Source organism: Lissotriton vulgaris, chromosome 5, assembly GCF_964263255.1.
Source record: "Lissotriton vulgaris chromosome 5, aLisVul1.2, whole genome shotgun sequence".
NCBI classification, from domain to species: domain Eukaryota; kingdom Metazoa; phylum Chordata; class Amphibia; order Caudata; family Salamandridae; genus Lissotriton; species Lissotriton vulgaris.
Window position 1 is genome coordinate 248781064 of NC_141693.1, and position 19588 is coordinate 248800651.

Genomic DNA, 19588 nt, shown 5'->3' on the forward strand with positions numbered 1-19588 from the left:
ACGCCAGAAGTCAAAGACGCATTGACCAAGGAACAAAGCGGAGAGATGTCATGTACCGCCAGGTCCTTGAACACTTCGGGGCAAAGTGGATCCTCAGGGGACCCAGATTTCACTTTGCAAGCCAAAGTGCCTAGGCTATCAGGATTTACCAAAGGTAAAGAACACAGCCCCTCAGATGGTGGAGGCTTAGATGATGTCATCACCGAGGGAACGACCACAGGGAAGCCCCGGTAAATAGCATTCACCTTTTCTAGAAAAAACTCTGCCAACTTTTCACAGTGCTCCAGAGAGCTCTGATGTGATGCTACAACCTTTTTGGCAGTGAGGTCTTTCATTACCTTAAAGATAGCCTTTGCTGGGTTCGAACTGTTCCTGAATTGTGTCGCATAAAAAGCGGCACGGGTTCTACACACCGCCCGATGGTACACCTTCACTGTAGCCTGATATACGACTTTCTTAGAGCTGGAGTAGGCTTTGCGCCAAGCCCGCTCTGCTACTTTCAATTTGTTGCATGTTTTCTCTGTCTAAGATATCTAGCTCAGAGAATGTTGTACTGTCCGGTTTAATGTCCTGAATAGCCTTTGGCAGTTGCTTGAAAGATGTATCTGTGATGCTCCAGATGCAATAAACCATTTTATTATTTTATTTGCTTTATTATCTCTCATCATTCGAGACCAATACATTTTATTTTTTGAATCTTTTATTTAATATTCTGTTTTCTAAAATTGAAATGTATTGGAAACTCACTTGGTGCTTTGCTGATATTGAATTACCTATACATACTTGCCAGTAAAGGAGTTGTATTTGTCCATCTTCAGGTGGAAACTATCGGAGATGCTTACATGGTAGTGAGTGGGCTACCTGAACGAAATGGGGTGAAGCATGCAGACGAGATTGCGAAGATGTCACTGGACTTGGTAGCTGCGGTCCGACAGGTCAATGTGCCACATATGCCAAGCGAGAGGCTACAGATGAGAGCAGGCATTCACACAGGTGGGTGGCAAATGAAAGAACCTGGCCAAGTCCATAATGCATCCTGTTGAGCTGTGGACGCATAAACTGAGAAGTAGAAACTTGGATTTGTCCATATCAGTAACCCCTCACCCGTCATTTTCCAAGAGCACTTTATCACAGAATCTCACCAAGGAATCAAGGCCCTTGTTTTTTTATACTAAAAGTGGCTGTTCTACACTAGAAATATGCACTTCATCAGTTCTGTTGGTAAGATTCTGGAGTAAATTCCTACAATAAAGAGACAGGGATGTCTGCAGTGTGTATCTATGCCGGAATAATGTTTCTTTTCCACACTTGCTAGAATAGAAAAGCAGGTCTTTGAGTTTAGTTGGTAGGTTAACTACTAATCACTCACAGACAAGTCAACAATGAATCCCCAGAACACTATTACTAAAATAATTTACATTAATCCAGTTAATCTCTGACACCTGGATGAAGGTGCTGGTTACTGGTTTATTACTTGTTTCTATTAATAAAGGCTGTAAAAAAATAATCCAATCAAATTTTTGCTGCTTCTTCACACTGTCTTGTGTTTGCCGTGTTTCTTTAATGTAAGTAGCTTGAAACTGTTTACTCAAACCCTTACTTTGACCCCAGATTCTTGATGGGGTTTGTGTGTTCCTTGCGTCACTCTCTTCTTTCTTATCTTTCTTGCTTCACCCAACTCCAGAAATACATTCTCCACTGCTATGTTGTATCTTTGTCTGCAGGCCCTTGCGTTGCTGGCGTTGTGGGATACAAGATGCCCCGTTACTGTCTGTTTGGGGACACAGTGAACACAGCATCTCGCATGGAGTCCACCAGCTTGCGTGAGTCTTATAGTCTTCCTCTTCAAACATGCTGGTTGAAAACATTACGCATCACCACCTCTGTGGTTTTTTGCTATTCCGAACATATAGGGTGCTATAATAGCATCCCAAACTCTCAAAGAAAATCAACTGTGACATTACGTTGAGGTCAGAACTTGATGCAAGTTGACTGTGGAGTGTCTCTAGAACTTGCGATGTTACGTTTATTGAAGCAGTGAACCTGAATTAAGTGAGGCAATCCTCTGTAACTCCAACCTTGTTTAGATGGTAAATTGGTTCACTTACTAAAATGTTCTTTGCCTATATCTACTCTGAACTGCAAGTCACATGTTTGAGCCCAGCGCTGACATAGACTTTGATCTGCCTGACGCCGGTCAATTCAGTGCCAAAAAAGTTATTTATAGTGCCTAGAAATAGCAGAAGAAGCATGAAACATTTTACAGAAAAGCTTGTTATTATTATAAACCCAAGTCTGAGATGAGTTTCTAGATGTGGATGGATTCATTTTAAAATGGATTTAGGGAATCCCAGCAAGAAACAGACACTGTACTATATATTAAAACCACCCACTGCCAGTGATTAAATTGTAAAAGAATGTATGTTGGTTCCCAAAGCTCTGCTCAGAAGCCCGCAGCCGATGCTATTAAATGTCAGTACATTGAATTTGAAGGCTGCATCGACTTTAATCCACCTCAAACCTCTTTAGTCTATTACGAAACACCCCCTGCTCTTTTTTCTCACTCCTGCAAGTTACTGGTTTCTCCCTAGGTGACGGTGTGTTAGACCTGGCAACTTTTGGCATGTTTCCCCTGTCTTTTTGCTTACTGACCTCCTGATGGAATGCTGGAGTTTGTTTTTGCTGGTTTAGTGTCTCTGCGCACTTTCTCACTGCTGATCAGTGTTTAAGTGCATGTGCTCCTACTGTGAATTCTGTTATGATTGGTTCTCCATGATTGGTCTCTTTCATTTACTAGTAAGCCTCTAGTATAGTGCACTGTGCGTGACAAGGGCCTGTAAATCAAATGCAACTAGTGTGCTTGCTGCACAGGTTGTGCCACCCACACGCATATCTTTTCAAAGGTGTCTCAGACCTGCCACTGTAATGTCTGCGCGCAGTTTGCAGGACCTAACTTTCCATTTTCTTACATGTAAGCCACCCCTCAGGTAGGCCCAAGATAGCCCATGGGCAGGATGCAGTGTATGTGAAAGGTAGGACATGTAGTAGTGTGTTTTGCATGTCCTAATAGTGAAATATTGTGCATTTCATTTTTTACTATTAAAAGGATGTCTATCCCATAGGTTATAATGGGAGCTGCCTTGTAACATCTTACAAGTGTAACTTTCCATCTGGACAAAATAGAGAATTGGAGGTTAGGCTTCCTGAGCTCAGAATTGAAAAATACATCTTTTAGTAAAGACGATTTTTATATTGTGCGTCTACAAAAGCCACTTTTCGAAAGGCAAAGAGAACAATGCTGTACAATGTCATACAGTCACCCCAATACAGAGATCTGGGCCTAAATCCATAGTTTCTTTGCCCCCCATCCCTTTCTATTATAGACCCAGCCATATCCAAAATCAGCCTTGATCCTGTTCCCCATGGGAACAGTCCAGCCCAAACTGCCAGTCCAGGTCCTCCCTGGACCGAAACAAGCATCCTGGGACTAGCGTGAATCCAGTGGTATAGCAAGCATCGGACCTATGCCTGGGTATACCCTTCTTACTTGGGGTGGCAAATGCAAAAAGAAAAGATGATGGACGGAATGCTGAACACATCAAAATTCACGCCAATGCCACATCTGGGTTAAATCCAGTGTTTTTGCTCACCACACCATTCCAGTTTGGACCCAGCCAGATGTAAATCAGTCTTCAATCTGCCCCCAAATAGGTCCCAGGATGCTTGTTTCTGGTCCAGGGAGGTCCTGGCCTTGCAGTTCGGGCTGGGCTGTTCCCATGAGGAGCAGGGTCAAGACTGATTTGCATATGGCTGAGCCCAAACTGGGGTGGCGTGGAGAGCAAAAAAGAAATGATGGATTAAACCCAGATCTGTAACTGGAGGTGAATGTTTGATTTGTTTAGCATTCCGTCCTTCATTTGTTCTTTTTGCTTTTGTTGCCCTAAGTGGGAAGGGTATGCCCAAACGTGGGTCCCTTGCTCACTGATTAGGGAGTGATACCTCGAAACAGGCCCCAGGATGCTTATTTCTGGCACAGGGAGGATGTGACCTGGCAGTTCGGGCTGGAATATTCTCATAAGGAGCAGGGTCAAGACTTATTTGCATATGGCTGGGTCCAAACAGGGGTGGCGTGGACTGGAAACAAGCAGTCTAGGACCGGTTTTGAGGTTCTATCCCTCATCAGTCAGGCTCGCTTGACTCCAGTGGCATGGAGAGCACGGGAACCATGTCTGCGCATATCAATACCAGTCAGTGTGACAAATGCAAAAAGAACAATTGATGGACAGAGTGCTGAACAAAGTCATACATTCACCCCAGTGCAGAGATCTGGGCCTAAATCCATCATATTTTTGCTCCCCATGCCTTTCCAGTTTAGACCCAGCAATATGCAAATCAGTCTTGACCCTGTTCCCATGGGAACAGTCCAGCCCGAACTGCCAAGCCAGGTCATCACTGGACTGAAAACAAGCATCCTAGGACCCGTGGGCATTTTTTTGCTTAACCATCTCGTTGGCCTCTGCCTGTTTGTGTATTCACTGTCTGGATTGAGACTGACAGGAGCTGGGGTATGTATTCACCCTAGGCAGAATCAAGGGGAAGATTGAGGTGTATCCTGCCTTTCCTGGGTGACTCATAGCCAGGCTGAATAGACCTGGCTGCATTCGGAGTAGTGGGAGGAGTTGTTGCTTGCACCTAAATGGACTGTGGCTGCCACTCACAAAGCTGTCTTCCCTTCCTGGAGTGAACCTGGCCCCTAAGCCAGGCAGTACTGGTTTATGTATGCCAGAGTACTTAGTTTGTCCCAAATTCAAAGGGAAATGTGGTATAAATATTGGGGCCCTGACCCCAGGACTTTAGAACTCTTTGGGATTAAGGAACCTGCTAGGAAGAAGAGCTGGGCAAGATGTGAGAGACTACCAGTTTGCTGTGTGCTTTGTTGTGTTGGCCTGCTGTGGCTGTTTCTGTCTTGGGCAGTGAAAGGACGGAACTGGACTTTCTGCAACATCTTAGTATCTCCAAGTGCTTGAGGTAGAGCTTTCCACCTGTTCAAGAGGTCTCAGGAACAGCAGAGACATTGCCTCCTACTGGATTCCTGCATCTGGAACTGTAGGTTTCAGCTACCACAGAGGGAAAAAGGAGCACAAAGCTGTCAATGCAGCCGCTGCCGGCTTCGCGACCTTAAGGAACCGCAGAGGGCACTGCTGCACTTTGCGCCGCAACTCTGGTCTCACCGACGACGTCTGCCTCCGCCACCAAGCCTCTGCTTGCACAGCAACGTGCGGGTATCGCACTCCGAAACCACCTTGCTTCACACTGCTGCCCTGGTCTCAATGAAGCCGCCGCTACAAGCTGACATGGATGCTGCTGCCTGCACCATAGTTTGGCGCACCACTCGTAAGTTACACAATGCACCACCCCTTCCCACACCGCAGTCTTGGTTCACCGACGCCAGCAACATCAACTCCAGATCATCAACCAACGCCACTGCTTGCACCCTGACCTGTGGGCCCCGCACAATGCATTGCCCCGTCTTGCACCATAGCCTTGGGTCTACTGACGAAAGCGCTTCAGCAACGATGATGCTGCTGCTTTCACTGTGACCTGCAAGCACCGCGACGAGCATGCCCCACTTCGCACTGCCCCACTTCTCACCGGAACCCTGGTCTCATGATGCCGCTGGACCACTGTCACCGAGCCGCTGCCTACCATGACCTGAAGGCACGGCACGTCGCCATGCTCAACTTCACACCACAGCCTCTACGACTGCCGACACCGGCGCTCCTGACTTCAACATCACAGAGATCGGCCTGCAATGGGTGTGACTTCAAGGGCCCGAGGACTACTGCACCGATCTCCGGGACCAACGCCTGCTGACGCTGGCTCCTTAGAGCTCACCGCGAGGTCCCCGATACCTTACATTTCTAAAGATACTGTTTTGCGGGTCTTCCCGACACCATAGCTGGTCCACAACGCTGCGTCTGGCCTGAACCGTTGGATTTGGTTGGTAACGACACCGTGATAGCCCGAGATGGATCTATTGACTTCAGTGAACTGTATTTGAAGTCTATTTTTGCATTATTTGTGTCTTAATAACTGTACATTGGATTTGTATTGTTTTGGTCTTGTTTTACACAGATAAATATTGGCTATTTTTCTAAAAGTGGTGTGGTGTCCTTTTGCAGTGCTTTCACTACATTACTGTGTGTTATGTGCAAATGCTTTACATATTGCCCCAGAGATAAGCCTGACTGCTCGGTCCAAGCTACCAAGGCAGTGAGCAGGAGTTATTTTAGAAGTGTAACTCCCTTATCCTGACTAGAAAGAAGGATCCCTATTTGGACAGGGTAACAACCTGGGAATAGAGACCCCCATTTCTAACACACTTTTTCTGTTTTTCCCTTCCTACTTCTTGTTTGTGTGTTTTCCCTCTCTTGCTCTCGGGAAGTGGTTTAATGCGGAAAATAGGAGCCGGTTCCCAAAAATTAGTGCAGGCAGCCTCCACCAACAAGAAATGGCTCAAATTAAGCACTGCCCACTGCCAACTCTGGCCATAGGTTGCTCTGCAGTTCTTACAACAATCATCAGCCCTTTTAAAATCCATATAATCTCTTCTGTGAGATTAGCCATTGGAAAAATGCTTATACCACAACTATCAGTGCTACAATACTGCAGCACCGAAACTAGTGACCTAGACATGAGAAAGCCAAACAAATTCAATGGTCTGCTAATTACAGTAAAATATTTCACCTCAGAATGTCCTAACTAAAGTGTGAGGTTCATTCCCACAATCATATGCATGCAAAATCCCCCTAGTTTGGTGACCCTAGACGTCAAACAAAAGACAGAAAACATGTATTGAATGTGGAAAAATCTTTAAAATCACTGAAAAGTCCACCAGGGCACACTGGATGCATAGAATAAACAGGTAGATTAGACATATTCAAGTTTGCCATACTCAGTCATACACTGTCCATCACCTGATTGCTAGATATGATGTAGAGCGTGTCAGATGACACACTCTACATCATATCTACAAACGTGATGGTATCCTCTATGCCTTATTACAAGTGCATTTTATCCCATATCACATTTGTAATAGAGTGAGCAGGATATATCTGTCACGTTTGTGATGAAGTGACCTGTCTGCCAAACTCTGACAGGCCGCAAATTACTTTCCTGGGTGTTCCAGTATCAATGATGTTTCATCAATCGAGATAAGACAATGCCAGGTCCCTGATAAGTTCAGTAGTGGGTGGATCCTTCTCACTTGTATTGTTACAGTGAAGTGCTTGGTCCACCATCACTATAATTCACGATGAGCCATTTTTTGCCCTGCAGCACAGAAGATACACATCAGCTCTGCTACTTACGATGTCCTAATCGTGGAAGGTGCTTATGAAATTGAATCTCGTGGAGAAACCGAAATCAAGGTAAAAAGGGTGGATTGGAGCAATTTGCGATCAATTCCTGTTAAAAAAACATTTTTTTGTGATTGTACACAATGCAGGTCCTGCCTCTCTAAGTAGGCTTTTGTGTTTTTGGTGGTGCCTTGTACAAGGATAGACAAGCATTAGAATGGCAGCTTCTGAGACAGACAAATACATTTTCTCTGAGTAACTATTTCTGCTTTATGAACTTACCTCGCTTACCTAGGTCACACCTCTCTGATTTCTCATCTGAACCTGGCCTTGCCTCATCTTCTGAATATAGGAATGTCCATATCTTGTTTACTTTGTTCCTCAGTCTATTGCTGGTTGCTTAAGGTACATTACAAAAAAGCCACTACTCCTAACCTAATGCAGTTCCAAAGATATGCACTTTTTATTAGAGTTTTCCTGTGTGAGCATTTTAATTACAGTGATAACCATAACCCTTACTGGGCAATTTCATAGGTTTTTAGTTTTATAATAACTGAACCAAAAGTTCAGTTTTTAGTTAAGTTTTGACTTTGTTAATACTAAGGAGCTGATTTAGAGGTTGATGGAGTACCCACTCCCCCTAACTCTCTGCGTGCTCGCCTACTTTAGAGGCGGATGGACCACTTCATTTATACTGATGGAGTAAAATTTACTCCATTGGTGAAAACCTTCCTCCAATGGACCGAGGGAGTAGAGGCCATCAGTGTTAAGGCATCAACTGTCTGCCCTATTTAGACTGAGCAGTCAGTGGCTCTTTTTTTCTTTTTATTGTCCGTCACCACCAGGTATAACCTCACCCCATAGTGTGGGACACAGACTTTTTTATTTTTCAAAAACAAACTCAAGTTTTGGAAATTTGTTTTAGAAAAATGAAAAACTTTGAAAAGGTTTGACAGAGCTGTCCATCAAACATTCCCTACAAGGACAGGAGCTGCCATGATGGCAGTTCCTGACAATGTATTGAGATGTCCTTCAGGCCGGCAGGTATCTCTGAATTTGTCAGGCGGAGTAAAGTAGGGTGGAGGATGTAAAGTCCTCCACCACCATGGCTGCCTTTACTCCGTCCACCAATTCCTAAATCAGGCCTAAGTTTTGTGAGGCTCTCTAGTTTGAATTCTTAAACAGGGATGTCTGGATTGATTCATGACCTTGGTCTGTGGAAATATTCAAGAATTACTTACTGACTCTGTAAAGGTCGCAAGCATCGCCCTTGAATCATGTTTCTCAATACTTGCAACATTTTCCTATTTTTATTCAGGGAATGGGTGCATTTTCTATCCCTCTGAGGGATGCTCTGAACCATGCATGGATTAAGGTTTGGGGGGGTTTCCCCTCCCTGTCTTTTAAAATTGTGCTTGTAGAAGACAGTTCTGAAATCTGGCACTGTGGCTTGAGAACCGTGTCAGGCTTTGTTCAATTAAATCTGTCCCAAAACGAGGGGGAAGTAAACAAACGTACTGGTGCTGCAGTGGTTCTTCAATTCCTCACCACTCTTTTTGTCTGTCCATACTTATTTGGGAAACCATCAGCTTCCGCAGTTAAGTATATATTCAAGTTTATATTTTAATCAGTCAAACTGATGATATTTCGATCATATTGAAAGAAGCTATTTCTTTCAAATTGTTTATTTTATGAAACGTTGTCAAAAACGCATACAGTTTTGACAGGTGTTCATTTTGGGAAATGGCTATTTTACGAATTAAATACAGTTAAATAGGTTCCTCCATCTATCATTTTTTATTCGTTTTATGTGCAAAATATCATAGAAGGAACGCTGCCCACTGGGGTGCACTATATGCCTGTGTGCTATTTGTACTTAACTTCTGATTAGACTTCATCAAATGTAGGGTTTTGCCTCCTTCCTCTCTAACCTTTGCCAATGTCCTGTAACCCATCTCCCACTATACAATGTTCACCACCTTCAGTCATAACCATAAGGTACCTTTTTGAGGTAGAGCAAGCAATAAATAACATTGCCCCGGGTGCCACGGGGCCATACGGCCTCCCAGGTGATCTATTCTTGTATGATCCTAAATCTTGGGCTCACTTTATTCTGATGGTAATCAACCTCGTGGCAGGGGGTTCACCAGTGCTTGACTCTTGGAAGGGAGCCGAGGTGGTTCCAATCTACAAGAAGGGGGATAGAGAGGACCCTGCCAACTATCGTCCGATCAGTTTGATCGACGTTATGCAGAAGGTGGTTGGCAGGGTCCTTCTTACGAGAATCGGAGCATGGATCGAGGACGATGGCATTCTGTCCCATTTCCAAGCGGGGTTTAGGCAGAAGGTCGGAACCATGGACCAGGTTTTTAGACTCTTCATGGTCTATTGGAAAGTAGTGGTCTTAGGGAAAGGTAGCCTGCACCTGGCCTTTATAGATCTAAAAACCGCATTCGATCTGGTCCCCCGCGAGAAACTGTGGCAGACTCTTCATCAACAGGGTATCTGCCCGCTGGTTCTTGACATGGTTAAGCGTCTTCATGACGGAAACTATGCCAAAATCAGATGGGGGACCCAAGGTCAAGTGACAGAGAGAATCGCAGTGGACAGGGGGGTCCGCCAGGGTTGTGTGATGGCCCCCATTCCTGTTTTCAATATCCATTAACGGGGTGGTGGACTATCTTGGGCAAGAACCAGCAGATGCCCCCACCCTGGCGGGTGAGAAGACACCAACCCTCCTGTTCGCCGACGATACTCTTCTGTTATCTAAGTCACCGGGTGGGCTCCAGAGGCTTTTGAACAGGTTCTACCTTTTCTGGAAAAATCAGGGGTTGACAATTAATACTGACAAAACCAAGCTGATGGCAATCAATCCCTGCAAACGCTTCAGAAATGGCATCACCTTGAATGGCTCCCTTTGGACTGCGTGGATTCTTTTGACTATCTGGGGATCCGCATCTCTACACCATGAAGTGGGGTCCCCACTTAGTCAAAATGCTCCTGAACCACAAGAGGGTTTCGGAGGCAAGGGAACAGCGCAAGTCTGTGAGTAGGTTGGTTGCCCCGGCCCTAAAGGTTTACGATGGGAAGGCGCTCCCTTCGGCCTTATATGGAGCCGAACTTTAGGGCTCGGAAAACCTAGGTGAGCTTGCCAAATCTGAAAACAAGTTTCTGAGAGACCTCACTTCCCTACCTCCATCTACCATGCTGAAACCCCTATTTTACGATTTGGGGAAACACTCCTTACACGATATTGCCCGACTCCGCCCCCTGTTACTCTGGGCACGCCTAAGAAAGACCCCGGAGCTCTCCAATTACGTGGCGGCCCTTGACGAATTAATACTTGCTGATACTGGAGGACGAATTAAGTGCCTGGTTGACCTTCTTCATCTTCTGTTCTCCCTGGGGTTCAAGGAAGCCTGGTTTAGCCAAGTCTCTCCTTCAAAGCATGATCTAAAAAGAGCCTATTGGGACTGTGTACAGTCCCAGGAGCTCAGAAACCCTAAGATAGGGAAACTGACGGAGGGGTTCTTTGATCACAAAATTACTTGTGCCCTGGAACCATATCTTGATCTTATCCAGACCCCGCAAGACAGGACTTTATACATTAAGTTGAGACATGGGACCCTTCTTGTTAATAGTGTGACAGCAATCTGGAAGGGGTCATACCTATCATCGTCATCTTGCCAAGGTTGCAGTTACCATAACGAGACCATTGCCCATCTTCTTTTTGCCTGCCCGGCCTATAGAAGAGCCAGACTAAAATGGCTGACACCAGTGTGCAAAATATTGGGCCCCATGAATCACTGTGTAGCCCTCCGCATCTTAAGAACTGAAGCTTCATCTCCACTGATGATCTGCGGAGTGGCAAAGTTCCTGGGCATAGCCTGGATGATAAGCAGAAGGATGGTAGATAAGGCGTGCCAGCCCAATTAGGCTCCTTCCTTATCCCGGACCATCAGATTTAAACAATAGTGGCCCGATGTAGGTCGCCCAATACGGGTCGGTAACGGCCAATTTCGGCCGTTACTGACCGGTATTTGGCATTTGACATGTAGGTGGCTCTGAATTTACAGAATCGGTATATTTACCGATTCGGTAAATTTACTGCTTCGGTATTTTTCCGAATCGGTAAATATACCGATTCTGTAAATCCATATGTAGGTGGCACAGTTTGCAGTGCCACAGGCCCTTAGGAATTCTTAATTTACCTCCCAATCCTATTGGGTGGTAAAATACCGAATTCCAGTGGACATGCACATCTGTTCATGTACACCTAAGCCATGTGACAGACAGACATGCCCTTAGGGCATGTATGTGTGCCACATGGCACACAAGCCTGCAATTGGGGTGCTACAGGGTGGCAAAGTGACACCCCGGTCCCCCTGCCAGGATTCGGTATTTACCGATTCGGTAAATACCGAATCGGTATTTCCTATTGATTCCTATGGGCTTCAAGGCCCATAGGAATCAATGGGAAATACCAAATCAGTATTTACCGAATCGGTAAATACCGAATCTTACAGATTCGGTAATTGAAAAAGTAAAATTACCTACATCTGCCTACTTCCAATTTACCTACTCTTAAATACCGAATCGGTATGATTCGGTATTTAAGAGTAGGTAAATCAGAATTACCTACATCTGGCCCTAGGTGTACTATAATCTTTTGGGTCTGAAGGTTCCCCATCTGTGCTGTACCGTTTTAAATGAAATGTTTTTATTTCATGACTAGTTTGGGTATTATTCCCTTTTTAACATTTTTATATTCTGCTTTTTAAAGTTTTAGCTAAATTGCTTAACTTTTGAACGTTTAATATATGCTAAGTACTGTTTTTATGCAATTTCATACTGTACAATGTTTATTGTTATCAATATAGCCCCTTACCCATCATGGTACTTGGTTTTATACTTTGTAACACTGCTTTGATGATATCTTATATCGAATAAAGCTAATACACTACCCATAGGGCGCAGTTTATGACCATGCCTTAAGCCCAATACTCCTGCTACCGGCACCTGCATGTATGGCATGTAGTCATGTCCAGTGATGGACTTGGTTCACCTGCTACACGGCCTACTCCTAGCCCAGAGGGCACTAGGTAAAGAGCATGCCCTTTTAGATGAGGTTAGCAAATTATACATTTTAAATTTTACATTTTTTTAGAAAAAAGCCTACGTAGAAATACATCAGATAGTCTTAAAGTCTCCATCATATTAAGATCAACAGTTCTCAGTGGATCTTCTGAGCCTTCATGGAAAAGGTCCATCACTTTGAGCACAGAGCTAATATACCTTTCAATAGCAGCCCTAAGCTTCTCGGTCGGCATCCTACAACCTCAATAGAACAGCACCAACCTTAAGAAGAAGGCTGCAATACTATGTATGTGACAGTACCAGCAATACCCAATAAGGCTGTCCTACATGTATAGGACTTTAACAACAGGACCCACCCAGTGTACTATGTTATTAATTAACACGGCTAACACTTCTCAGAAATGCAGCCTGTACCAACGCTAATCAGCAGTGCATCTATACCTTTCAAGGACGCTAGCATCACTTATCAGCAGGGATCTACACCTTTTATGAGCAGTACCAAAATTTATCAGCAAAGCTTCTACACTTTTTATGGACGTTACCAACACTTACCAACAGGGATTATGTACCTTTCATGGACTGTGGCAACACTTAGCATGGCTTCTATACCTTTATTGGACAGAACTAACACTTATCAGCAGGACTTCTGTACCTTTTATGGTTAGTACCTACAAGTTATCAACAGGGCTTCAATATCTTTCATGGACAGTACCAATACGCATCCACTAGGCTCCCATAACTTATCAACAGGACTTCAATACCTTTCATGGACACTACCAACACGCATCAGCGGGGTTTCTGTTCCTTCCAAGGAGAGTACACTTATCGGAAGAGCTTCTACACCTTTCATGGAATACACCAACACTTAGCAGAGCTTCTGTTATCTTTAATGGACAGTATAAAATGTAGTGCACAATGTGTGAAGAGGAAATTGTTGGTTAATTTTGTTCCACTAACAACTTGGAACTAGCCTGCAACCACCGCCTTTTGTCCACTCTCCATCCCCCAAATGGTTGCCCCCAAATATTCCATGTTCTATCTCTGAAGCATAAAAAATACAACACTATATATTATGAGAAGTGCTTCAAAGCTTTCATGGACAGCGCCATGACTTTCTGCTGATTACAGTGGCAAGCTGATTGGGCCTGCTGCTCAATTCATTAGAGCCGCCATTCCTAAGTGGGCGGATGACATACCTTCATTTTAAGAAAAAAAATTCAACATTTTTAGCAAGGCTGTTATACATCATTCGGAAAACAAGTTTCTTTGTATTCCTAATAAATCTATGATCATGAAGATGTTTCTGTTTATCTATCCTTATAATATTATATACATGGGATTCTGCAATCCCTGTATAAAAACCTGTCCCTGATTTCTTTTTAATTGGACACTTGTGACACGCCCAGTCGCCGATTATAAAGAGATATCAGAACTCAATTGTAATAATGTGTTACAGCTGAGTTCTGACAACACAATGCCTGCTGCCTGCAGCCAAGGGGAAAGGCAGGTCATGTCACGGAGCATAATTAAAGCAGCTGTGTAAAGAACAAAACACACTGGTTGCATTTCTTTCTTCTGCTCCGTTTCTCTAGCTGTGCATTGGCATGAAGAAAGGAAATGTTTATGGCAACATTTATTTTTTGCACTGCTTCGGTAATTATAAAAAAGTCAGAATGTTCCTGCATGTTTCTAATGCGCTTTTTAAAAAAGCTAACTTGTATTAAACTGTTTCTAATATCTTTTTGCAACACATATCTCTATCAGCTTTTTTGATGTGTTAAATTTTGCACTAAAGTTTCTATTTTTATTCTTCACGTTCGTATGAAAGAGCTACCCACCCACGTATTGTACGGAAAAAGGTACCCCATTCGGACTCGTTAGTATGTGGTCACGGAACTCCTCGGTGACTTGCAATATCTTTATTATGTACTTTATCCTATGTAACATTCCATGTAGCACCACTAACCTTTCTAAAGTTACAATATGTCCTGCAGCCTTTTTTCTCATCACCAATTAGGCACATCCGACTCCTCTTTATACCTTTTTGTATCCCATTCTCTCACGTCAGGGGCGGCTCTAGGCTCATGGCGGCCCGGGGCAGGGAGCGTAGGTAGGGGGCCCCGGAAGAGCGGGTCAGGGCGGGGCCCCGGAAGAGGGGGGGTCAGGGTGTTTGGAAGAGGAACAGAGCCGGAGGTCGCCAAATCCCTGCCAGGGGCCGCCATGCAAATATGCATCCATCCTGAGAGGATTATTATATTAAGGATATATATTGGCATGGCGGCTCCTGGGGTTTGGCGGCCCTATGCAGGTGCACAGCTTGCACATGCCTAAGGTCGCTCCTGCTCACGTTCGCAGTGACACTTGACCTGTCAAATTCCTTTCAAATCCAGTAGTTCTCATCTTTACCTCCATCCTATTCTCTGACCACACCTATTATTGTCATATATTGCAGGGTAAAGGGAAAATGAAAACATACTGGCTTATTGGAAACAAGAACTACAGTGTGCAAAACAACAGCCTTGTCTGTCACTGGAATCCAGCCATATCCAGGCAGAAGAAGCTGGAGAGAAGTTTGTGTTCCACCCTGCAGGTGAGTATTCAGAGCACTGCATTACTAGTGCTAGAGAGCGATTTGTGCTCCGCCCTGCAGGTGAGCATAGAGAATACATTACAGGTGCTAGAGAGCAGTATATGCCTCACTCACAGGTGATCATGCAAAGCACAGCATCAGTGGCGGTTGGTAGCAAATCACATGGAGGGTGCAAAAGATATACACATATATGCATCTACACATAGACACAAAACACATACACATAATACACATAACAAATGCACATTAACATAAAAATACACATTAAAAAGATCAGTCATTTAGCTTACACTGCCCCTCGTTCTGCAGTACTTCCTGGTTGTACTGCAGCACGTCCTCCGAGCGGGAAGCCCGCAGTCAACTCTCATCCAATCAAGACGCTGTTCTAAATCTTGATTGGCTGGAGCGGGCTGGCCCAGCGCTCCAAAAGGCACTGTAGGCCTGTGCCTGCTCTCCAACCCAGATATCCAAGACAGCCGAGTTGGAGAGGTTTGAATTGTGCATCTTGGTTTGGCAGTAGCAAGTTAGCCGGCCAAACCAACATGCGCAATGTAAACTTAGGTGGACACTCCTCACTGCGGCTAATCATTGGCCACAGTGACACACTGGCCCTGCCCTGCCCTTGCACTCTGTTTGATGGCAGAAAGTGTAAAAAATAAAATGGTAAGAAAATGATTTTATTACCATTTCATTTTTGACATTCTCTGCCCATCAGTTTGGGGGGAGGGAGGGGGGGCTCCTCCGCTCCCATGGAGGAACCACCGCTGTACAGCATTAACAGTGGTAGAGTGCAATGTGTACTCCATCTTCTACAAAGAACAGCATGAATAGTGCAGGACAGCAGGATATCCTGCACCCTACAGGTGAATATGCAGAGCAAAACCTGAATAGTGCGAGAGAGCAGGGTGCGTTCCTTTGCGTATGTGAGCGTAGAGAGAACAACATTAATAGTGCTAGACAGCAGGGTGTGCTCCACCCTACATGTGAGCATACAGGGCACGGGATTAACAGTGTTGGAGAGCAATGTGTTCTATAACCCTACAAGTGAGGATAGAGAACACATTACTAGTAGTAGAAAGGAGTATTTGCTTCACCCTACTAGTAACCAAAGAGAGCTTGTTGCTAATGCTAGACAGCAGAATGGGCACCAACCTACAGGTGAGGGTAGAGAATGTTACTTGTGCTAGGATGCAGGGTATGTCCCACCCTACAGGTGTAAACAGAGAGCACATTAGTAGTGCTCAAGACCAACATGAGCTCTACTCTACAGGAGAGCAGAGAACACATTACTAATGCTGGAGGGCAGTGTGCACCCCACCTTACAGGTGAGAATACAGGGCACATTACTAGTTCTAGAATGCGGCCTGCGCACCATCCTCCATGCGTTAGAGATCACGTTACTAGTACTAGAGAGCAGGAAGTGCTTCACCCTATAGGGAAACTAGAGAGGACATTAGTGATGCTAGAGAGAAGAGATTGTTCCACCCCACAGTTGAGAAAAGATAAAACACTACTATTGCTGGAGAGTGACACGTGCATTACTCTGCAGGTGAGCATAGACAACACATTACTAGATCTAGAATGCAGCGTGCGCACCACACTCCATGCGATGTTAGAGAGCATGTTACTAGTTCTAGAAAAGCGGGGAGTGTTCCACCCAATAGGGAAAATAGAGAGGGCATAAGTGGTGCTAGAGAGAAGAGATTGCTCCACCCCACAGTTGAGAAAAGAGAGCACACTACTATTGTTGGAGATCAACGTGCCCATTACTCTGCAGGTGAGCATAGAGAACACATTACTGCTAGAGGGCAGTTTTTTCTCCATCATACAGGTGAGCATACATAGTAAGGCATTGATTGGGCTACAGAGCAATGTGTGCTCCACCGTGCAGGTGAGCATACAGAGTACAATATGAATAATTCCTCAGAGCAATTTTCTCTCTATCCCGCAGGTGAGCTAATAGAGCACAACATGAATAATGCTAGCGAGCAGGCCTCGAGATCAATGTTGGCTCCACTCTACAGGAGTAGATTGAGACCACTTTACTAGTGCTAGAGAGCAAGCTGTGCTCCACCCTAGGAGTGAGCATTGAGAACACTACAGTACAGTCACTCATCCATGCATGAGTACCTGACTAATGGCGGTATTGGATGGGATCAGGGCACTGACAAATACCCCCGCTCTATCTCAGCTGCGGGAGTGGAGGCTGGCGGGGCCAGAGAGACGCCCACCTGTGCTCTAGCACAATATGTAAAGCTCACAACTCCCCCTCACCTGTTTACTCAAAGTGGGTTCAGCGTGCATCATGGCAGGTATAATAATTGATAAACTTGAACAGCATTTAATAAACGATACATAAAACAGTGTTTCTCTGTAAAAGGGCCAGTATACTATTTATGTAATTACACCGTAGCCAAATGAATGGTTCAGTAAGATCCATATAACCTGTGTGTGTCCTAACCTACAGCTGAGAGTAGAGAACATAATACTAGTGCTAGAGAGCAGTGTATGTCCCTGAAGATGTACAGGACGCATTAGTGCTAGTGAGCAGTGGGTGCTAAGAGTGAGCATACAGAGCACATTCCTAGTGCCAGACGGCAGTGTATGCCCCCGAATAAGTACAAAACACATTAGTGCTGGAGAGCAGTGTGTGCTAAGGGTGCGCATACAGAGCACATTGCTAGAGATCTTAGTGTGCCACATCCTAGAGATGATCATAATGCACAAATTACTAGTGCGAGAGGAGTGCGTGTCCCATCCTAAAGGTGAGCGTAAAGAACACATGACTACTGCCAGAGAGCAGGGAGTGTCCCGCCCTAGTAGTAAGTATGGAAAGCATATTACTGTTGCTAGAGAGGCGTTTATGCTCCACTCTACGGATGAGGTCATATTAGTTTTAGTGCTAGAAAGCAGTGTGTACCCCACTTTGCAGGTGGGCTTACTACTAGTGCCCACTAGTGCTTTACTATACACCTTTGTACCGTTGGCAGCACGATTCTCAAAACCTGTACTGTTGAAAATGTCTTACAAGTGGGCAGAGAATGTCCCCAGTGGCAGCATCTGGTAACATTCTGGTCTTTGTATCCCTCTGTGACAGTCAAGTACAGGTACCGTGGCACCAGCGAGGAGTGAGAGGACTACCCCAGCATCTGGAGAGGAGAACCCTCCACCTCAGCCCAGCAGAGGAAACCAGCAGCCAGCCCTGCGAGAGGGAGCCCTGGGCAGTCAGCCCTCCCAGGGGCAGAAGATGGCTGACGACGACACCTTGAGCACGCGCAGCAGCGCGCGTCCTGTGCGTCAGCCGCGTCCCGAGACCACACCCACCATCTCTGAGCCCCCACCATCTATGAACATAGAGTGCACTGCCAGCCTGGCCTGCAGGCCCAACACGGGGGGCACTAGAACAACGGAAACAACCCTCTTGCTGCCAGGGTTTGTGGACGGAACTTAGATTGAGAGGCAGCAACAACCCCGTCTGCCTGCAAGGGTAAAAGCAGCCCTGTGTGTTGCGAAGTTGCTGTCACCTGTTCACCTAAACCACGAGCCACGTGTGTGACATCAACAGAGAAGCAAGAGAGCTGCCCTTGGAAGACATTGTATTGCTTGCCAAGCACATCCCAGCGTTTCGTTCTCCAGAGACCCCAGCTGAGGGAACAGGTCGGTGCTCGGCGGGTGTTCACTTCCTGAGTCTTCCATGGTTTGGAAATGTAGCCGTATTCTGGCAGGGTATGAGACGGGCCATTGTTCATGAAACAGTATGTCCTTTGAGCGGCCCCCGCTACAGCCTGCCACGAGAAGGCCCAGTGTGTCTGCTGCTGTTTGTAGGCAGAACACAGCTTGTATTTTTCCAAGGAGTCCTTAGAACGAGTTTTAAGAGAATCGACCCATTGCATACGTGGCGATGCTACATCACGTCAAAAATGAAAGGTCTTCACACACGTTCGAATGGTTTATCTTTCCCACCATTTGCACAGTCCGAATTTTTGTGTTCTGAGCACTGGGCTCTTAAGTTTCGTAGGAGGGGGAGGAGAGGTGGTGGTGATGGGGGGTGGAGTGGGGCTGATGCGCAGACGAAGTGAGCGGCTCACGGGTCACAAAATATGGTCTCGTGGGAAAGCCGAGTTTAGCTATCAGGTGTTGTGTTTTATCATGGCCAAAAGTTCAACCACCAGACGGAACGCATCTCTCCCGGGCACAGAGAGTAAATGACGTAAGAACTCAACCCAGAGGCGTAGCTAGAGCTTGTGGCACCCGGGGCTATCCCTCAGATTTCCGCCCATGGCATCCGCAGTCCTGTGATTGTGTGAGGAATTTTGAATCTCTCCTCACTGTCAAATTTCAGGCACAAATATTTCTCACATGTATCATTGGAATGCTAGTTTTACATTGGTCTATTAACTAGTGCAAGTAAGTGTTACCTACCTGAACTCGCAGTTGTAGAGGGCTGACCACTCGCTTAATTATACTGGTGTGATTTTTAAAAAAATCTTTAAAATATATTTGTCAGCCTGCCTGACTGTGACCACTATTTGTGTCTCATAGG

At 45.3% G+C, this 19588-nt stretch overlaps 1 protein-coding gene across 1 annotated transcript; it reads left to right on the forward strand.

Moving 5' to 3' along the window:
* Nucleotides 1–842: 842 nt before the first annotated feature.
* Nucleotides 843–18496, forward strand: LOC147710610 (retinal guanylyl cyclase 1-like). Its single transcript, XM_086920035.1, has 5 exons — nucleotides 843–993; nucleotides 1725–1823; nucleotides 7339–7430; nucleotides 14908–15045; nucleotides 18143–18496. The coding sequence occupies exons 1-5, from the start codon at nucleotides 843–845 to the stop codon at nucleotides 18494–18496; spliced, it is 834 nt and encodes a 277-aa protein (XP_086776161.1).
* Nucleotides 18497–19588: the final 1092 nt, after the last annotated feature.